This window comes from Chrysemys picta, chromosome 3 (genome assembly GCF_011386835.1).
Source record: "Chrysemys picta bellii isolate R12L10 chromosome 3, ASM1138683v2, whole genome shotgun sequence".
NCBI lineage: Eukaryota > Metazoa > Chordata > Testudines > Emydidae > Chrysemys > Chrysemys picta.
The window spans coordinates 144,188,884-144,210,423 of NC_088793.1; the positions used below are offsets into that span (position 1 = coordinate 144,188,884).

Consider the following 21,540-nt stretch of genomic DNA (forward strand, 5'->3'; position numbering starts at 1 on the left):
AGATGCATATTTTTCCTTTTTGTGTTTGCGGACAAAATATATCAGCATCATTGCTAATGTGGATGAGTTTAGTACATTCCTGAAGATCAAAATATACTTTTCTTCCTAATTGTGGGAAAGCATATGTAGAATAGCATTATTCATTTGCATGAACTTTGAAGGGAAATCTCAGTATGAAGAGGTATATTCCCAAACATAAGCATGATGACTACAATAACATGCCCTGAGGCACATGTTACTAAAGAAAATAAGATGCAAGGAAGCAGGTCTGGGAGTTTTAAATCCCAAGAGATGAAACTGTTGTACAGAGTAATGCAAATAACCGTTAAAGCTTTGAACTTGACCTGATAGGGCAAAGTAATGTCATTGTGGCACGTATGTCTCTGTATTATGCAAAATTGGGGGAGGAGGGGAGCAGGAAAAAAGGATTTTTCTACAAAAGAGACTAAGCACGCAATCTGATGTAAATGCTAAGTCCCAAAAGGTGCAGGGGAAGGCTTACTTTATGTCCTAAGGTCACCGGCTGTTAATAACAACTTAACCAGATGGTTTATAGGGTGAACTTGTCTCACCAATGTAAATTCCTGGCCTTTCAACAGTTAGAAAACAAAATGCAGTCTGTTTGCTAATTATACACACGCAATATACAAAAGTACAAAAAAATAGATTTCATACTTCAGGACCTTACTCTAAGTTTGTTTTTTTGTGTATGCTTATTCTACATTGTTTAATGTAGAAGGCCACACTGTTTTGAAACCGAACTGATTTGATAGCAATCCTACATAGTATATAAATTAGAACAATCTGGAAATGAAAGTCTCTTAACATGAGGTTTTTAATATTATAGCATTCACTTGCTAATGTCCACTTTACTCTAGTTAAGGGTGCAAAATAGTTTTTCTCTTCCTTGTAAGTTTACAAACAAACAAAAAAATCTTTTCAGCCAGAGATGCCAACTTTCTGGTTTCCCCAGGGCTGATCATCCCATGCTCCGCCTCAGGCCCCACCTCACCTCTTCCCATGCCTGAACCACCCCACCTCTTCTCGCCCTGTCCTGTCCCCTCCCCCAAGTGTGCCCCGCCCTCACTCTGCCTCTTCCTGCCCCTGGTCCTCCCCCCAGTGCCTCCGCACACCACTGAACAGCTGATGATTAGCCGGTGGGAGGTGCAGGAACTGATCAGCGGGGCCACTGGTTGGTGCTGAGCACCCATTGTTTTTTTCCTATGGGAGCTCCAGCCCCAGAGCACCCACAGAGTCAGAACCTATATTTTCAGCTGAATTTGTCTAAATTGTCAAGTATCAGAGGGGTAGCCGTGTTAGTCTGAATCTGTAAAAAAGTAACAGAGGGTCCTGTGGCACCTTTAAGACTAACTTCTGTTAGTCTTAAAGGTGCCACAGGACCCTCTGTTACTTTTGTCTAAATTGGTTGTATTTGAAAGTTGGGGCAAAAATCCCTACACCATTTTTATATTTAGAGTACATAGAGGTGCTAGGTAGGTGAAAGAGTATGTCCAATAGAATATTTCTAACAAGTCTAAGAATTTCCACTTCTCTGAAGATTATCTGTACGTGCATAGATGCAACTACTGGGGAATAGACACTCCCTAACTTTTTTCTATCCTTTTGATATCCCCTCTCATAGTGACCGCAGAACTATATTATGCATTCGAACATCCAGTCTATATATAATTACACCAATGTGCACTTACACTATGTTTGTGTTCTTCACAAGTGCAAACTTTTCAACACTTGTTATTAGGCTCTAATCCGCCTTAGGCTTACCCTAGGCCTTCCTACCCCAGGCTGGATCTGCAGCACCCCGATTGTCACCTCAATAATTGTTCTTATATTTGAATTTGAGATTTGATTCAAATTACCTGCTGTCAGGCATTATGCCTCAAAATGTACTGGGATCACCAGAGGCCAAGAGACTTGAAGTATTGGTTTTATTTAGTTTTATTATAAAATATGCATCCATCTAACATTCTGGGCATGTACAAGTTTTATAAAAACAATTACCATTCAAACCATCTAACTAAAATAATAGACGCAGCCTGATACCGACAACTCCAATTTGTGTACGCTGCTTCATCGATGACCGTCATTTCTTCATTTGAGGAAAAAAAAATGGTAGAACAAACTATCCTTGCAGTGTGACTTGGAGGTCATGGATTTGGGCTCTGCGGAAGGTAGCAGTTTCCATAGTCAAGGAGCTCTAATGGAGAATGTCCAGCTCCCAGCCTTCTGTGATTAAATCTGAGACCGTGCCCAGATACGAAAATCAAGGCAAAAGCGGTGTGGGTTCAATTGTGTGAGCTCAGTCGAGCTAGCTTAACATGATTGAAAAACCTTCTTAAAAAGCATTGAATGGGCTTTTCAGTTATGTTAAACTAATGAGATTGAGCTAGCACAATTGAAATTGAAATCCATATTTGTTGTCTGTCAAAACAGGGCCTGAACTGGATCTCATCTTTCATGGTATCACATGGAAGAGAGGTGGTCTCTGAGGTAACCCTGATCCAACCCATTTAAGGTGTTGCATAGTTTAAAACCAATACCTTAAAATAACTTGGACATTTATTGAGAGTTGTGTGCATCCTGGAGCAATTTGATTCTTGTCATAAGCACTCTTTCCAATCAGGATGCTGCATTTTGTACCAGCTGAATTTCCAAGTGGCTGTACTATGCAGAGCATATTACAGTAGCCTAATCTGAAGATGACTAAAGCATGGATCACAGTGGCAATCTCAGCCCCTGAAAGAAAAGGGTTCAGTCTTCTAGTCAAGTGTAAATGAAAAAGGAGTTACCTGAGTCTCCAGACCAGGGATTCTCAAATTTCATTGCACCATGACCCCCTTCTGACACAACAAAAATTATTACATGACCCTAGGAGTGGGGACTGAAGCCTGAGCCTGTCTGAACCCCACTGTCCTGGTAGGGGGGCCACAGCCCTGGGGTAGGGGCAAAGCCAAAGCCCAAGGACTTCAGCCCCAGGAGGGGGGTCCTGTAACCCAAGCCCCACCACCCAAGTCTGAAGCCCTTGGGCTTTGGCCCTGGGTACTGGGGCTTGGGCTTCAGCCCTGGGTTCCAGCAAGTCTAACGCCAACCATGGCGACCCCATTAAAATGGGGTTGCGACCCACTTTGAAGTCCCGACTCAGTTTGAGAACCGCTGCTCCAAACCCATCACAAGCCTGAGTACCAAGTCCCCATGAATGTGTTGGGTTCTCTTCCAGAAAGGGAAAAGGGTCTCAAGGCCAGCCTCCATAATGGTGTTATCAAATTGCACATCTATAAATATCTTCCAGGCATAACAGGGAGAATAAACAGTCTCTTCTTACTATAATTTATCTTGATTTAGATCCAGTATATCCAGTTAATAATCCTGCTGGCTGCTATGCCAATGGTCAGATCCAAGCACATGGAGATCGATGGAGAGAAGATGACTGCACTTTCTGCCAGTGTATCAATGGAGACCCTCACTGTGTGGCAACAGCCTGTGGACAGAGTTGCCTGAATCCTGTTAAGGTACCTGGGGAATGCTGCCCAGTGTGTGAAGGTAAGATATATTCATTTCAAATGCTGTCTCCCAGTAAGCCCTGTAAGGGCTTGTCTTTATTAGATAACGGTATCCTTTTGAGTCATAATTGTGATAAGGTGACCATTACTGACTTGTGTAGGTCAGGACAAATTCTACTCGACGCTCATGCTTAAGTCTACGTTTACGTCACGGAGGTCATGGAAGTCACGGAATCCGTGACGTCCAGAGACCTCCATGACATTCTGTGCTTCAGCCCCAGGGGCTGCGGGACTCTGGAGCTTGCAGCCAGTGGGGCCCTGGCAGGGTTCCAGTGACAGGCGACAGGGGGCCCCCTGCAAGGTTCCGGTGACCGATTCCTGATGGGGCCCTCCTTAGGGTGACTGCCTCGTGCCGGATGGTGGGGGGTGAGCAGCTGGGGCTGTCCCGTTTTCTCCAGAGTACAGAAGTTAATGTTTCGTATGAGGAAGTGGTGGCAGAGATACATTTTTTTGGCCCTGACTCTACAAAGGCTCAAGCAGATGCTTAACATTATGTTGAGGCTACTCATAGGCTAGCATTTTCAAAGGAGTCTAAGGCTGCTGGGCACCCAATCCCCATTGTGTAAGTCTTTTGGAGGTTGAGGAATTCGTATCTTCTTGGCAATATTTATAGTGTGTTAGTGTGTATGCTGAGGTTGTTAAAGGATATGACAGCATTCAGCTGAGTTGGGCTCACTCAAAACTAGAATGTTTGGGATGGCGAGAAAAAGTTCACAGAATTTTGAAGATAATTTCATGCTGCTGTATTTCAAAACCGACTGGCAATTTACTTTCCAAAAATTTAGTAGAATATTTGTCAAATATATTTTTATTGAGATTTTTGAAAAACCTGAAGTTTTTAATCTTAACATTTGATTAAGGTGACTAGTTAATATTGACAGTGGAAAAGATAAACAAGTACAAATAAAATAATGAACATATAACAAAAATGGAAAAAGAAAAAAGCTTAGGTTAAAAATAATAAAATGTTAAGAAAATCAAAATGCTTTAAAATATCCATTTTTGGAAATATTGCCAAAAATTGGATGAAAACTTTCCAACAAAATAATTTGACCAGCATTACATAAAACCTCCATCAATTATCTATACATTAATTTTCCAAAAAGGAAAAACTAATGTATATAAATTGTGCTTTTTGTTTTTTTATTATTTAATTGCTATGTATGAAATATTTTTTTAAACTAAATGTGTGAATAAAATGTGTGAATTTAAATGATGTTCCTCGCTTTAAGCTGCCTCTGGTTTGCTTATGTTACCCTATGCACTTAAATATTTGAGTTCACTGAGGGGTAGATACAAATCTCATTAAAGTCAATGGGAGTTTTTCCAATGACTTCAATCAATTATGAATCAGGCCCTGCATAAGAGAGAGCTATAAAAACTTTGATCTTTGAAAGTTTCCAGAACATATTCTGTATTTATGAGTTGGAGCCAATGTTTCCAACAACTGTCTGGACTCCAATAAGGATGCATTGTGCAAGCCTCAAGGATTCAGTTGCATACTAATCTTCTGAAACTAGTAAAGGAATACAATAAGCATGATAGTGGTATTTACTGTAATTGGTGCTTTTCTGTAATGAATGTGGAATTACTCCTCAGTGCATGGCCCTGTGGAAAACTATCCCTACTCAGCCCGGCAGCATACTGGCCACAAGAGAGGTATCACACTAATTAAAGAAGAGCACAGATGCACCGTCTCATATTACTGGAATTGCTAGGTCCCTCTCCAATGTACCCTCTCCATATGAAGAGGAAAGGAGAAGAAACTAAATATTCTCACCCCTAAACACATCATGGAGCAGGATGGAAGCAGAGGAAACATTTGTATAAAATTTCAACATTAATCTTTCTCTGTTTTTATATATTATAAAATTAAGAAAATATCTGAAATTGAAGGAAACAAAACAATGGAATTCAAAATCATGGACTGTTACCCTAAAAATAAGAGATTCCTCAAAGAAATTTTATTTATCTTCTGACTTCCTGGATCCATTTTTGATTAAACATTTATACTCAAGCCAGAATGTGAATGAGCTGGCTGCCTTACTTTCCATGGATTTCATTTTTTTTTTTTTTTTTTTACAGTCTCAGCTGCTAGCTTTCATTTCCTCATGGAAATATCCCTCTTTTACATAATTGGCTGAGTTTTTAAATTAGCTCCAGGCAGATACCTGCCCAGAACAGCATTTTATAATCAACAGGCACTGAAGCAAAAGGATAAACATCTGCTGACTTGCAAATCTAGAAAATGGGAGGTTTCTGTATTGTCAGTTTGTTTTAGATCACAGTTGCTCATCTTGAACAATAAGAAGCAGAAGTATGTTATTGGAGCATATGAATTTTATAAACAGATTATTAGATGTCCTGTTGGATGAGACTAGAAACTATGAGAATCAGTTTCCTATGGGATTTTTTTTTAAATTGGGGAATAACAGGATCCCTTCTCTTTTTAATTTAGAGTAAAAAAAGAGGAACTGGGTGGATAAAGGGGTCGATTATAGGATATTAGCACCTTACTTTGAATGGTCTCTGCATATTCCCCTTAGGATTGGCAACTCCTAGTTTTGAGCTCTGGAATCTTCTGAAGAGTATTGTCCATTGGGGGTCACTTGCCCCTCCCTCACTTTCCCCTGACAGAGGATTCCAAGGGCATAGAAGGAGCAGTGTCCCCAACTGCCCCTTGGGTCCTTATTAACTGCCAAAGGTGTTCTGAGCTTGGATAATGCACAGTATCCTTGATTTTTTTTCCCCCTCATCAGTTTTTGCTTTTCTCTTGCCCTCTCAGGGCTGTTTTTGTTTAGATTGTCAGATTTAGTACAGATTTCTTTTAACAAAAGTAAAATTTATCCCCATCTTGGCTATCTTCTGGACCTATATTGAGTGAGAGGTGCCTCTCACTTTGCTGATGGGAAGGCTTCTCAAGCTCAGTTGAATAAATCTGGCAACGTGTAAGTGCATCTCTGGCTTTGGAGCCTTTGCTTGGTTTAAATGGTCCCCAGTCTTAACTGGCTGCCCAAGTCTAATGTCAAGGTCCCAGCACTACCAACACACAGTGGAGGTCAGAGCACCACTGACATAACACCAAGTTTCCCTAGATCCCTCCAGGTTGACTTAAGTTTGTGTGTAGGATCTGGCACCATAGACTAGTGAACCAGGGTGTGGTTAGGTGCCCACTATAAATTGCACTAATTCATCCACGTTCAACTGAATTCAGAGCCTACAGTCTAGTACTGTGGACTCTGGTGAACTTCTTGAGGAAGTGGCCAATGTTCCTTATACACAGCATTAACATGCCCAACAGAGTCTGGATCATCTGAATTTGATGCCAAGGTTTCAGCACTGTTGACTTGCTTGAAGTAATCCAGAACCAATATAAGTGACATAAAGTCACAGCATCAATTCAGGTTGACGAGATCTAGTGGTGCAGATCTAGTATAATTGACTCTTATGGGCCACTTGCTTGAAGTGGTTCGGCACACAGCATAAGAAGCACTAAGGTCCCTGGTTCCACCACTGCCAAAGATATATCACCAATGATTTTGGTGAACCACTGAAATGGCAATAAGAACCTCAGATCTGTTCTAAATTCATATACTTTGGTGCTAAAGATCCAGCTCTGTTAATTTGGGTAAACTGCTTGTCATAGGGGGTAGGTACCCAGAATCAGCAATACCCAGGTCTCAGGGTGTGTCCAAATCAGCTGGGTCCAATGTCAGTGCTGTTGACTCTGAAACTCCACTTACTAAATGGGTGCTGTAGCCTCAATAACTTTGTCAAGTTTTGTCTGCAGACTGTACGGTACCAACAGTGCACCACCCTTCATTTTCTGGCCCCATTAACTCTATACTTAGCAGTTCATTGCTGAAGATCCAGCTCTGCAGGTTCAAGAGAATCATATACCAGACTTATAGCTTCACTGCATGAGAGGTCTGAGCACCTCTGAACCATTCTCTAGATTCGCTGAATCTAGTGCCCAGAACATTCATCCTCCTTAGGCATCTGCACCTGAAACAAATAGTTTGCCAAACGAAGTGTTCTCATATTGATTGTACTAAACTGAGTTGAACATGAGCATGCAGATAGTGACAGTGCCTAATAGGAAAGCACTTAATTTGTAATTTGCAATTCTCAGCTGAGATTTAGGGCTTGTCTACATGGTGCATTAGTCTGGGCCACTGCGTGTAAATTCTAGTGTGTACCATTTATCGTGTGTTAATTGACCTGTTTGAACCTCAGCATACACGTTTCCTAGTCTGCATGTAGTCCCATCTCTTTCAAACAGTACTACGTTAATGCACGCTTGGGAATTTTGAGTGCATACCAGTAGGGTCCATGCAGGCCAGTTAGTGTGTGACATGCTGGTGTAGACTAGAATTTACTGGAAAGACCTGAAGAAGAGCTCTGAATAAGCATGAAAGCTTGTCTCTCTGCTCTCTCACCAACAGAAGTTGGTCCAATAAAAGATATTAACTCACTTGCCCTGTCTCTCTAGTTAGATCTCATTTTGACATTATCTGTTATGCCAGGGTAGTCTCTGTAGGTAGGTCTCATTATTATCAAGGATAACATCCATTATGTCTAGTTCCATGTCAGGGTCAAACAAAATCCCATGTCATTGGCAGTTCCACTTTCTTGGATTGGAATTAGGAACTCTTCTTCATATTCCCTCTGATTCACTTTGTTCAGGAGATCCATCTCCAGGTATGTGAGGATGGAACCAAGATGACGCCAGTAGCCCTAATCAGATCTTGGCAGTTCTGTCTTCAAATATCATAGGTCTATTAACTTTGCTTTCCAGTTGGCTGGATATTTGTCTTCACATTAGGTTAAAAGCACAAACCTGAGTCTGGGTTCTTACCCTGACTTCTGGGTATATTCTTTGCAAGTTTAGTGGCTGCTATTTTAAAGCAATAGCTTTTAACCAGTAAAACCTCTCTTGCTCTTACTGTTGCTGTAAGTACTGTTTGAATTCTGACAGGCTGCATAGGTTGTGATTGCAGCTTTCATCCTCATATGTTGGGGGACAACAGTCCTCATTTATCTTGTAGTACCTTTAATTTATAGAAGTGTTAATCCATGTGCTGCTCGAATTGCTTCAGGTAGTTGCTTTGCCTTGGTGGCCACACCAACGGAAATTAGAATTTTTATTAACAATGCACTTTGTTGTACTGGGAATACCATAAAATGGACATACCGTATATACTCGTTCATTAGCCTGTTCATTTATAAGCCGATCCCCCAAAATGGATAGGTAAAAATAGCAAAAACTGTGTGACCCTTTCATAAGCCGACCCTATATTTTATGGGTTGGAAAACTTTGGCTCCCGGCCTGTCAGGGTGAGCCGCTGGTGGGTCGGGACGTTTTGTTTTCTTGGAGTGTCTGCAGGCATGGAGCCCCTCAGCTCCCTGTGGCCGCAGTTCGCCGTTCCCAGCCAATGGGAACTGCAGGAAGTGCAGGTTTGTTTACCTGCCGCGTCTGCAGGTTCGGCCAATGGGGGCGGCGGGAAGCGGCGCGGGCTGAGGGATGTGCTGGCCGCTGCTTCCTGCTGTCCCCATTGGCCTGGAGCGGCGAACCGCGGCCAGTGGGAGCCGTGATTGGCCGAACCTGCGGACGTGGCAGGTAAACAAACCGGCCCGGCCCGCCAGGGTGCTTATCTTGGCGAGCCGCATGCCAAAGGTTGCCGATCCCTGTATTAGATATTCAATGATTCCATAGAGTTTAAAAACATCAAATTTTGGTGTAGACCCATTTATAAGCCGACCCCCGCTCTTTGATGCATCACTTTTTTACCAAAAATATTCGGCTTATGAATGAGTATATACGGTACTCATTTAGTTTCCCCAGGGTAATTCCCCCTGGAACATGTATCTCTTTTTTGTTTTGGGGTTGGAGCCTTGTTTCAAAAAGCTCTGGGGATCTCTAGTCTGTTATTGGTCAGATGATAATCTGTACCATAAACGTGTGAGGAGGTAATTCCTCATGGCTATAGCTACAGTCCAGATTGTCAGATACAGGCCAAATTGCCAATCCTCCATATGGAAAATGTGGTTTGGTTGACGTCCTTATCCCCATTTATAGTCTGTATCTCCCCAAGTCTTTTTTACAGGCTTGTTATAGCTCGCTGGGTATTCATTCTCCTGGAGATACCAGATGGTATTCAACTGATACAAAGTTAGTATCCACTACACACCTGCATATTACCTTTTTTTGAAGAATTTGCAAAGCTGAGAATTGAAGCTCTCTAGGTGCTTGGAGCAAATATTTGTTTTTCATGGAGGTCTGATCTGGAGTAAAATTGCACTTGCTCCTAATACTCTCTTTAGCTGCCAGCCAGAGCTGATGTTTATTATGGCACCTTTGCAGCCCTTGTTCACCTAGTGCTCCTTAGCCAACCTTCATAAGGTGTACTGTTTGCAAATCTCCTCCAAGTGGGAATATGCAGAGGCCACTTGAAGAGGAGAGAGGTTACTTACCAGCAACTGTTGTTCTTTGGGACTGCAGCCTCTGCAAATTCACACTCACTATTCACCTTTCCTACTTCTTCAGAGTCTCAGATCAAGAATCCAAAATTAGGGCTGGTTTGGACACACTGCCTTTAATTATCATCCCTCACTACTGCATCCTGGGGAAGTTTGGGTTTTTTTTTTAAACATAAAGCCTTCACAACATACAAGATCTTTAAGCTTAAAAAGGGAAAAGCTACCATTTAAAAGTTTTATCACTGTGACTCACCAATAAATCCTGACCATGAACTGACTCTGTAGGTTTGTGTTGTCAGGAGTTTATTAAACCTTCCACAGAATTCCTGCGTTGTAGGTGCTCAGGTGCACTTGTTGTCTTGACTCTCATTAAAATTTTTGTAGTGCCTAAGAGTGCGCTCTTCTGGAGGTCATTGTGATACCTTGCACTCCTAACATGTTCTTGAGGTGCTCATTCAGATCCTTCGGGATCTCTCCGAATGCTCCAGAAATCACAGGGATCATCTTTATTCTAGTTTTCCATAATTGTTCCATTTTGTGGCATAGTTCTTCATACTTTGCTGTCTTATCTTTTTTTTTTTGTCTGATGGTGTAGCAATATTAGTAAACATAGTCTTATTTGTCATCTTTTCTACAATAATTATGTCCGGCCTGCTTGCCTACACCATTCAGTCTATGACAATTGCAAGATCCCATAAAATCATCACTTCTTCATTCTTTAGAGTGCTTTCCACAGGTGGTTGTAATACTGCATGGTTCATTTACATCTGCACTTGATGCAGAGCTCCAGTGCAGACACTTGGCAAACTTTTTGTGTCTCTTCAGATATGCTCTGCCAGCCAGGCTCCTGCAAGTGCTTAACACATGCTTCCCTGTTTCTTCCTTTCTGGAACATATTCTGCAGTTCAGGGAGCAGTTCTGTAGGTCAGTTTTGTTTCAAGTGTAATTAAGCCTTAAGGATTGCTCTTGTGTGTTCATAATGAGTCTCATTGTCTCTCTTTTGAGCTATTCTTCTACAAGCCATGAGTTTGTTAATCTTCTATCGCTAATGGGTCTGGTGTGTCTCCATCACTGTCTGTGCTTTGATTTCTGAGTAAAGCTTTCCAAGTCTTTTCTCTGGCAATTTGCTTTCTCCTTTCTTTTATGCTTTCTCGGGCTGAGATGCATGCTTGTCTGTCAATTGTTATTACAACCAGATGATCCTTTACTCTGGCTAATTCCATGTGTATTTTGATGTTAGTCTTCATTGTAAATTGCTTCCTCCACAAATAGCAGACCGTTTCATCCATCACATTGTAGAACATACATCATGTCCATGTTTTGATTGACATTAATTACTCTATGCATTTCCAAGAGCTTTCTTGTTTGGGTGTCAAATTTTATCTTCTCCTCTTGCTGCCACTTGATCACTCTGGCAGTTTACTGTACAACTGGTATCACCTGCATAGAAGTGGCTTGGATCAAATTCTTCAGGTTGTGTTTTTTTCCAGATAGTTCTTATTTGCCTGTAATATTCTTTTCTCACTTCTTTGACCCTCATGTTATCACTCTGACATTTCCCTGAGACCAAGGTATTTGAAGGTGCCATGCTGAGAGAGATCTTGGAGAGTAACTTTTATGCCATCTGATTGTATACACTTGACCCTCTTTACAGATGCTGGTGCATATTTAGCCATGCCAACCCATAGCTTTATATCTTCGCCAAATGTTTCTACACGTCATCAGTCTCTATACCTCCTTTTGTGGCTGTCCGTATAGTTTCAGTATAAATCCATTTATAACAAATGGTTAGCTGTCTTTTCTCTTTGCTGATATAAATTGTGGTTATCTCACAGAGCATCCATGTCTGCAACAGCATTACTACCACACACAGCACTGGTAAGGAATCCTTTTAAACATTCTTCTCTTAATTTTGACCTCATCAATGAGCATCCCTTCCAGGTAGAGTTGAGTGTTCCAGTTAACCATAGGCTGCTATAGAAAGGAAATGATCTTTGCATGAACCTTTTGCATTTTCAGTGTCTTAAAGATCCACGAATGTAGGGATGCTATCGTATGCTTTTTGGTAGCCTGTCTATACCATCTCTCTACATGTGTTTTTTTTTTAATTTTATTTTGCATCTTCTGTGATCTTGCTATTCAGCCTGAAATGATTTTTTTGTCCCTTTTGTGTTTACTGTGCAGCCTTTTTGCTCAGGAGGCAGTAGTGCTTTGCAAGCTAGTACTATTTGGATCTTCTTTGCCAGAAATGTTGTTAGAAGTTTTCACATGTTGATTAAACATGTGATTGGACTATAATTCATAGTATCACTGCAACCTTTTGGTTTGAGGATGGTTCTCCTTGTCATCATCCGTCTTGGACATCTGTTCTTCAAATATCTGTTCTTCAAAGATTTATTAAATTGTTCAAGGAAACAATCATGGAGAGGAGTTAAGTATTTCAGCTGGAATCCACAAACCCCATCTAGTCCGGGTACTTTCCAATTTTTCATTCCTCTCAGTACCTCATATATTTCTTTCTTGAATATTTCTGTGTATTCCTCTATTGTTTGATTTTTAAACTGTTCACTCATGTTTTTAATCCAGTTCACTGTATGATTATTTTGTACATCCTCATACCAGATTTCCTTCTAGTAGCGCAGAAACTCTTCCACATTATTTATTGGCTTTCTGTTTTTTTTACGTTTTGCTTTAATGTTGATCTCATGAAAGACTCTCTTAGGGTCTCTCAGGAAGAGTCTGTTCTCTTGATACTGATGGCTTCATGCTTAAAATCTTTCAAGCCTATGACTCAGTGGGATCAGCTTCTGTCTACATTGTTCCTTCACAACTCATCTCTTTCATTCAGCTGATATTTCATCACCAGGGACATTCACTTCTGTTTTCTCGTCAAATGATTTTTCTCAAATTCATCCAATAGGCTGATCTATCATAGTAAAAGTCTTTTATTATTTTTATTGTCATTGAAGTGCGTAGGAGCCTCAGTCATACAAACCTAAGTCAGTCATTGACAGCCAAACAAGGCAATCATCTTCTGTTGAGCCTGCCTTCCATTGGGGAAACTTTGATATGCAGGAGTCTTCCTTGGTTCCTGGCCCCCATCCATCTTCTTTCCTGCTGTGAGAGCTGAAAGTCTGCTGTCCCATCCAGACAGACACCAACTCAGCTGGGGTCTCCACATTTAGCTCCTCCCTCATAACCAAGCAACTGCTGCCCATATACTCTTTCCTGGTCTATGTAGGATTTGTACAGTCAGTTGCATTGACCATACTCACATATAATTAGAACTTGATCCATGATGAGGAAATTGCTGATCTCACAGTGGAAGAATTTATTGGTTGGTTCTGTATAAGGAACTTATCTGTCTGGAAGCACCACCTAGGCACCTTACATTAGTAAAAACAGCCATTCGCAAAGAAATAAATTATGCATAATTAAAGATTTAATAACAGAACACCTGCTCCCTGTAGTTAATCAGTGTTAAGAATTAAAGACTTGACCAACAAATAAGTCTTTCACTATGTTTAGAAACTTGCGCTTGGTTCTAATTGACTCTTAGAGGGACCAGATTCTAGGGGTCTGCATACTCCACTGAGAACATTCTGCCAGCTATCTTGGTGTGTTTAACGCCAGAAACAACTCCCCAATCAGTCTTTCTCTTCCTTGTCCTCCATTGGCTCACAGAACTGGCTTCCAGACTCAGTTTCTCTCCCCAAGCATCTGTATTCTTGCTTTATCTGGCTATTTGTTGTAGCCCGAACAGTTAGTTTGGTAAAATTATAGGCAACTTGTAATGGGAAATGTGTGCAAGAAAAAGTATTAGTTGTTAACTAGATTGATGAAACCTTTTAGAACTCAAGGTTCTTTGTGGGATTAGAGAAGCATACAAAGGTCAAGCTATTCCATTCAAAAATCTAAATGGATCAAATGTACAGGTTGGAAGACTTTTTGTTCCATTAAGACTTAGAACCCATTGTACTACATGTAAACTGTGGCATCTGTTTGATGTGTAAGATCTCCATATCAGAACTTTGCAGAGATTCTACTTGGAGTTCAGTTGATACTTGTACAAAGTTAGGTTCTCTTGTTTGAGAATGGTACAAGTGTTCTACCCGGTCCTCGGTATACAAGGGGTTGACTCACGCTTCACTTTCCCATTCCCTTCTATTGGTGCTCATGCTAAAATGAAGGGATGGAAGAATGCCCCTGGGAAATTGGAGCTGCATAGCCAGGCTTTAAGAACTGATTCAGTCCTTCACGCTGAGGGTGGTTTTTATTGTTCTTTTTTTCCTTGTTTTGATTTATGATTACCGGTATATAGACCTTTCTGATTTATGATTACCGGTATATAGACTTGTGCTGTGCTTTCTGTTTCTGCTGTATCATCTCAGCAGCTGACATGTTGATTCTCAGGCCAGAGAGGTTGTAGAGATCAGTGCTTCCTTCTCTTTTAAAGATCTTCCATTCTCTTGAGGGTTATTGCTGCTTACTAGTATTTTCTAGTGCTATTTACTGCTACTTCCCACTCTAGTGGTGATCTTCAGAGGCAATGTAATGAAGTATGCTTATTTATCAGTAGCTGGAGTTCTCTGAATATATTGCCTCTTCAGATCTACCTTACCCCTCCCTTCTTCTGCAGAGAATATTGGAATTGGGTCTCAATGCAGCAGAATGGAATAGGGATAAGGTTATGAGGTGTGGTATTTTATACTCCTTGCTTTGTAATGTTCTGGTGGAGTGGCTGACAAATCTACTGCTTAAGTGCTTTTAATACTACTAATGAGTCTGTGGCTCATGAGGTACGGCCCACGATTTCCTCAAATGGAGAATTACAGAAGCAATAAAATTTTTCAAGTGCACTTGTGCCAGAGATGCACACAGAGAATAAATTTTACTTCCATTCAATAATGTGGTTTGAGCATTGGCCTGCTAAACCCAAGGTTGTGAGTTCAATCCTTGAGGGGGCCATTTAGGAATCTGGGGCAAAAATCTGTCTGGGGATTGGTCCTGCTTTGAGCAGGGGGTTGGACTAGATGACCTCCTGAGGTCCCTTCCAACCCTGACATTCTACGATATGATTTAATGAATGCAATGTCTTTTGCATATGCAGCCCAAAATGCCACTAATCATTTTTGCTGTCATATTACATTGCAAACTTATGATTAAGCTATGGGCAAGGAGTTCAAAAGTGTTTTATTGAATTGCAGTCCAAAAATATTGTCACTGCATCATTTGACCCCAGGAGATTACACCACAGTGAAAATAAATGTTCTTTTTCAATTGCACTTAGAATTACCATGTATAGTAATTCTGACATGAGCAAGCTGTGTTACTGTAGTCATCCCAAATGAGTACACTACATATGATTTCTTCTTTTTACTATATAGTAATTTATCTGCTACTTAAGAAAAATGTTCTGTTCCTTCTAGTATAGATTCCTTACTTCACTTTTTTTGAAAGAGATAAATTTCAGCAAATAGTGATTTTCATATTCTGTTAGTCCTCTATTCTTCCACTGTGAAGGGGGGACACAAATTCCTGTGGAGCAATTTCTGTCCTTAATTTTGTCAATCATGTTTCAGAACTGATGGACCAGTTCTCACTTATGTTATGTTCCACTGGAAAATAGGCATCAGATCTGTAAAAATAAGTGAGGGAATTAAGATGTATGGCATTATTTTAAAAGTATGTATTTTAATATAGTATCTTTAGTCCTATTTTTTCTGATCCAACTTCTATTTGCATGCTAGAGAAATCAGGAATGCTTTCCAGTAATCAGTATTGGATTGGGAGAACCTATTTGTAGATTTCAGATGCTATCTGTTGGCAGAGGTAACATTTCAAAAACTAGCTATAGAGGTGAAAAACATTAAAGATTTTTTCGCTACTATGTTGCCCCTTTTGGATGGCAGAATGAGTTGTAGGAGATGAAACTAACTAACAAGTCCTTTTCAGTTCAATTATGTTAGATTCCTGCACACTTATACCTGATTCTTTGTAAAGATAAAGTTGAGATAACACTGGCATTCTAAATTCATGTTTTAATTACTGGTATCTTTCATTCAAAAAATATTTTTAAAGAAATATTTTTGACAAGTTTCACTGGTGTATTTGGCTGTTGTGGAGTTATCCACCTATGGGAAAAAGAAAAGCTTTTTCATTATTTATAAAGAAAAAAGTTTAGGTTATTTTTTTCATATTCTGATACTAAAGAAGGTTTTGTCTTAAACTCCAGACCTGAATGTAGACCAATATATTTGCCTTAAGAAATATGGGTTTATAGGAATCAAGTTCCAGAGATTTGTAAACATCCAGAAGGAGTACAAGTAATATATTATTTTCTTTAACTCCCACTACGTTCTTCAACTGATGCCAGCCTTGATAACCCATTTGTCCTTTTCTCCCACAAACATGCCCGCACTTGATTCCATGTAGCATCTTGAGAATCAAATGCCCTTCTTTAACTGATTCTCAAAGCCATTACCCTCTTCTCAATCAAATCCCTCCTTAAAATTCATATTTTCTATGCTGCCTGCAAGAAGTTATCCAACTAAGGAAGTTATTCATTTTGTTATAATTAACGTTTTAAAATAAACCCTAAACCCATCCCTCTTCTGTATTCCTCCATGAACGCTAACAGTTGCTGATTAACTGTGTAATCTTACTTATGTTCTTCAGCCTTCCTTTTCTCTCAGAACTCTCTATGGTTTTGTGACCTTTCTCCGCTTTGTTGAGTCAAGTCTGAAATTGGTTTGTAAACTCTTTGGCGCGTAGCTTGTGTATTTTCGTTTGTATTGTGAGTTGCCTGGCACACTCTTAGGTGCAGTAAAATAATTGGTAATATATTTAAAATTGAATACTGAAGTGCATCTTTCCAAATATTCACACCTATGCCTATCTCAAAGGCTATACAAATATTGATGGAACAAATCTTTACTCGAGTAGCTGGATAGTGTTAATGTGTATGAGGTCAGCAGGTTGCTGGATAATTGACTCAGTTTTCTGGCTTTATTTCACCATCTCTGTTGTTGGAATTTCTTGTCTGGAATTCTTCAGTAAAGCCATGTGTGGCATCTTTGGCATTTTTGTTGTTTAACTTGGAGCTTGATATAGGGATTTCATGGACAAAACATAATATAGCTCTCCTAGGCCTATGTGGCTGAATCACTCTGATAGATTTCATGGCTTAGATGTGTTTCTTTGGCACATCAGAACTGAGGTGAATTGTCAATGATCTGACAACTGTTAGGATTTTTAGCAATGGAATAATCTCTGGAATTTCTCTCTTGAATCAAAGTTTTCAATAACTCCAGAATTTGACAGACACAGTGTAAGAATGTTGGTATTTAGGTTTTCAGAACAGAAAGTAGAAAAGTCCATTTGCTCTCCAGCAAGTATTGTAAAATTTGGGTCAGTGTCCTTGGTTGGCTAATTCTCTTGGTGAGATGTTTGGGACAGGTAGACTTTTTGAATACAGGAAGCACAAAAAAAATCTTCTGAAGGAAACGGTCTCACTTACATTGGGAGAAGAATGGTCTAGATAACTGGTAATTTTCCATCTCTAATTTCTGTCATTTTGTGATTTGGTTTGTGGATATAATATTGTCTTTTGGCTGTGATAGGACATGTAGATATTGTATTATCATGAGAAATTTCATTTTTACAAAAATGTACCTGCAGCTTTGACTGGGTTGCAATCACAGACTAAAATATTCCCAAACAATTCTCTCCCCCCCCCCCCCCCTCCTTCTCTATCGCTCTCTCACTCATATTAATTCTGGTCCTCACCAGGTCATAAAGGAGACTGTGGTATCCTTCATGATAAAGACAGGACTCCAGTATAGCAAAGACAATGCAGATTATACATTTGATTTAGGGTATGGGAAGAGACATGGTAGTTCCCTGCATCTTTAGCTTATAGACTGAGGAACAGGCAGTGCTGCATAGTGTGGCCACACAGTCTGCCTAAATCAATTGTTTGGGATTTTTTACTTAACTGTTTTGTTGTATTTGATAATAATGCATATGTGCCTTTTGACAGGTGCATTTTAATAAATTGAAAATAAAGTTTAAATAAATAAAAGTAATGGACACATAAGCTTACCACACGCATATTTATGTAACTAAGCAACATTTGCTAAATGGTGCTGCGTAAAAGGGGAGCAGACTGGAAAAAGCTCTGTTCAACAAGAGCTACATTTCTTGAAAGAGGGTTTGGACCGAGGTCTATAGGTCTACGTGGCTATGTCCATAAGAAGTTGAATACTAGGGTGTGTTAATGGGAAAATACTGAAATTTCTGAAAACAAAAAAAATCCAATCACCCTGGAAACAGATTCTGAGGCTATAATCTGGCTTGATTAATTCTTGTTCAAACCAGTAAATAATTACATTCTTCCTAAGTTAAGCCTGCTTTTCTGATTGAAATATGTTCAGATCATTGGTAGTGTGAGCTTCTGGAAACTTCAGGAACTTGCCTTTCAGGTTCTTCATAAGGGCAGTATTCTTCAACCTGCCGGGTATAAGTTCATTGTTAAAGTGAAGGCACATTTTCATAGCAATCAGGAAATAATACTATCTTTAGCCTGTCCAAATTCAGAATTGCAGAATGAACTGGAGTTTCACTGTCTAAATCAGGGGTGGGCAAACTTTTTGGCCCGAGGGCCACGTTGGGGTTGTGCAACTGTATGGAGGGTTAGGTAGGGAAGGCTGTGCCTCCCCAAACAGCCTGGCCACTGCCGCCCTCAGAACCTCCAACCCCCCTGCTCCTTGTCCCCTGACTGCCCCAACCCCTATCCAGACCCGCACCCACTGACAGCCTCCCCGGGACTCCCATCCCCATCCAACCGCCCTCTGCTCCTCATCCCCTGACCAACCCCTCCTGGGACCCCCCACCCCTAACTGCTCCCCTGGGATCCCACCCCCTTATCCAAACCCCTGCTCCCTGACTGTCCTCCCGACCCCTATCCACATCCTCGCCCCCTGACAGGCCCCCTGGGACTCTCACTCACGACCCTCCCTGTTCCCCTTTCCCTGACCGCCCCCCCCAGAACCTCCGCCCCATCCAACCGCCCCCTCCTCCCTGACTACGCCCCATGACTCCCCGCTCCCTTACCCAGCCCCTCCACCCCCTTACCAGCAGCAGGAGCTCACAGCCGTGACACTGGGCCAAAGCTAGCAGCACTCCCCACGCTGCCCAGCGGGAGCGGCAGGCCAGAGTGCAGCCCATACGGCTGCGGGGGAGAGGGGACAGCGGGCCAGGGACTAGGCTCCTCGGCCAGGAGCTCATGGGCCGGGCAGGACGGTCCCGCGCAGGCCGTAGTTTGCCCACATCTGGTCTAGATACTAAAACTACTAGTTTATTTATACAGTTCTGCTGATTTTAGAGAGAGAGTTTTTGATTTTTTTCAGAGCAGCCTTGAAAGAATTGGCTGTCATCCATAATAATATGGAGAGTGCATTCCACTAAAGAGGCTTAAGAAATGTAAGGACTTTCCCATCCAAGAAGGCATTAGGGTTCACTCCACAACAGTGTTGAAAACCTCATGAAGCTTGAAAATGAAGCCTCAGCTAATGATTTTTATATAGAGCGGCAACCTGGAGTTCATATTTTTACTGTATACTATACTCTGGGTTTTACACCACTGACGTTTAGGTTTTGGGGTGGTTTTGGTTTTGATTACACCATTGAACTTGAATTTATACCAGTGTGAGATCAGAATCAGTACCTTCATGCACAGTCGCCATCTGAGCTATTGTTCAGAAAGAGTTCTATATATCATAGTACAGTTAAGCTATCCTTTGGTTAAAAGAGTGTACTTTATAGTCTCTGATACTACACTGGTGTTGAGGAATGCTGTAGAAAAGAGATTTTTGTTCTACCTGAAGAATGATTTTCAACGAATTGTTCCTCACTAATGTGTAAAACCCACTTCTGAGTATGCTCCCCCACTGTTGCAGACGATGGATTATGTAGTGGCTTGTCCCACATAGATGGGTGGCTGTATACTGCATTAGCCAAATATTCCTGTTGCTTTACTTAAGGTAGTTCCAAGTAGACTGCATTATGTAATTTTGTCTTGAGGTTAAAAAGGCATGGATTACTGTGGTGAAATAGATGGGAAAAGGCAGGATGTACCACTAATGACTCCAGGGATTCCATACTGGTAAAGATTAGACATATACCTCCTATAGACTGTGCACCTATCCCTAAACATTTTCCCCATACCAGGTCAGCATTATTTCCATGTTACTGTTATTGAAACTAAGCCTATTAGCTCCTATGCATTTCCCTACATTGGTCAGACATTGGGAGAATACAGAAAATGCAGTATCTGGATTAGAAGAAAAGAGGTGTTTGGTAGCATTGCTGACCAGAGTCTCATTACCAACCTTTGGTAACCTCGTCTTAGAGAAAAATAAAAGCACCGAAGAGAACTCTTGCAGGCAAGTCACAAAATATCATGGTGAATGGACTGAAGGCTGCTGATAAAGCTAACAATCAGCAAGTACAGTTGACTTGTATCTGTCATCAAGAAATTGTCAACGTAACTAATCTGCTCTCCAACCTTAAACCCATATATGAAACCAGGTATTTGAGTTCCAGAAAACTAAGTTGTTCCAACATAAACTTACCAATAACCTTCTTTCAGAATTGCAAATGAGAGACTGTACGTTAATTTGAAAAGTTACTGTTACAAGAGGTTTTCATAAGCAGAGCCTTCACCACTTCCTTTTGAAGTGTGCCTGGCACGCATCCTGTCTTCATAAAGGGAAACTTGAACGATTGCCATCAATAATGGGCTCCAGAAACCCAGCTGAAGAGCAGTTGGGTTCAATTATCTTAGCACATCCAATACTTCATTAGGTAAAAATGGGCACAATTCAATCATGGAAGACTGGAAGAAGTTCTCTGTTGCTGTAAATTGATGCAGCCCTATTGAAGTCAATAGTGCTGTGCCAGTTTACACTAGCAGAGAATTTGGCCGTGTGAATTTATTTGGCCCTGTACCAGTTCAGTTAACAGCTAGTTTGTCCTAAATCTCCTTTCTTCAAAGTGAATCAAGAGAATGCAAACACAATTCTGTAAGAGAGTCAAGTTAAGTTGGGTTTGCCTGACTGCCACTTTGAGCTAATGCCTGTTCCCAGCTCATCCAGGAGAATATTTGAACCCTACACCCCAGAGTATAAGGTACCCAGTGCCAGTGAAACCTTTGCCCAATTTCATGAAGAATCAGGAAGATTGTACTACTAAGGTGTAACCTTTCTTTAACTCTGAGATTCAGGATGCATTGTGGGAGAGAGTTCTGAATGCATGTATTATCAAGTATCAGAGGGGTAGCCGTGTTAGTCTGAATCTGTAAAAAGCAACAGAGGGTCCTGTGGCGCCTTTAAGACTAACAGAGGTATTGGAGCATAAGCTTTCGCGTAGCTGAAGTTGTGTATCTTGGATCGATCCCCTCCCCCCCCCCCCTGTGTAGACC

General features: G+C 40.9%; 1 protein-coding gene across 8 annotated transcripts in view; it reads left to right on the forward strand.

Moving 5' to 3' along the window:
* CRIM1 (cysteine rich transmembrane BMP regulator 1) overlaps positions 1 to 21,540 on the forward strand; it is a 317,691-nt gene that overhangs the window by 196,110 nt on the left and 100,041 nt on the right. For all 8 annotated transcript variants that reach the window (XM_005296243.4, XM_005296244.5, XM_005296246.4 and 5 more), the window contains one exon: positions 3,361 to 3,558. In XM_005296243.4, coding sequence (XP_005296300.2) covers positions 3,361 to 3,558 — 198 coding nt within the window. The remainder of the gene's footprint in view (positions 1 to 3,360; positions 3,559 to 21,540) is intronic.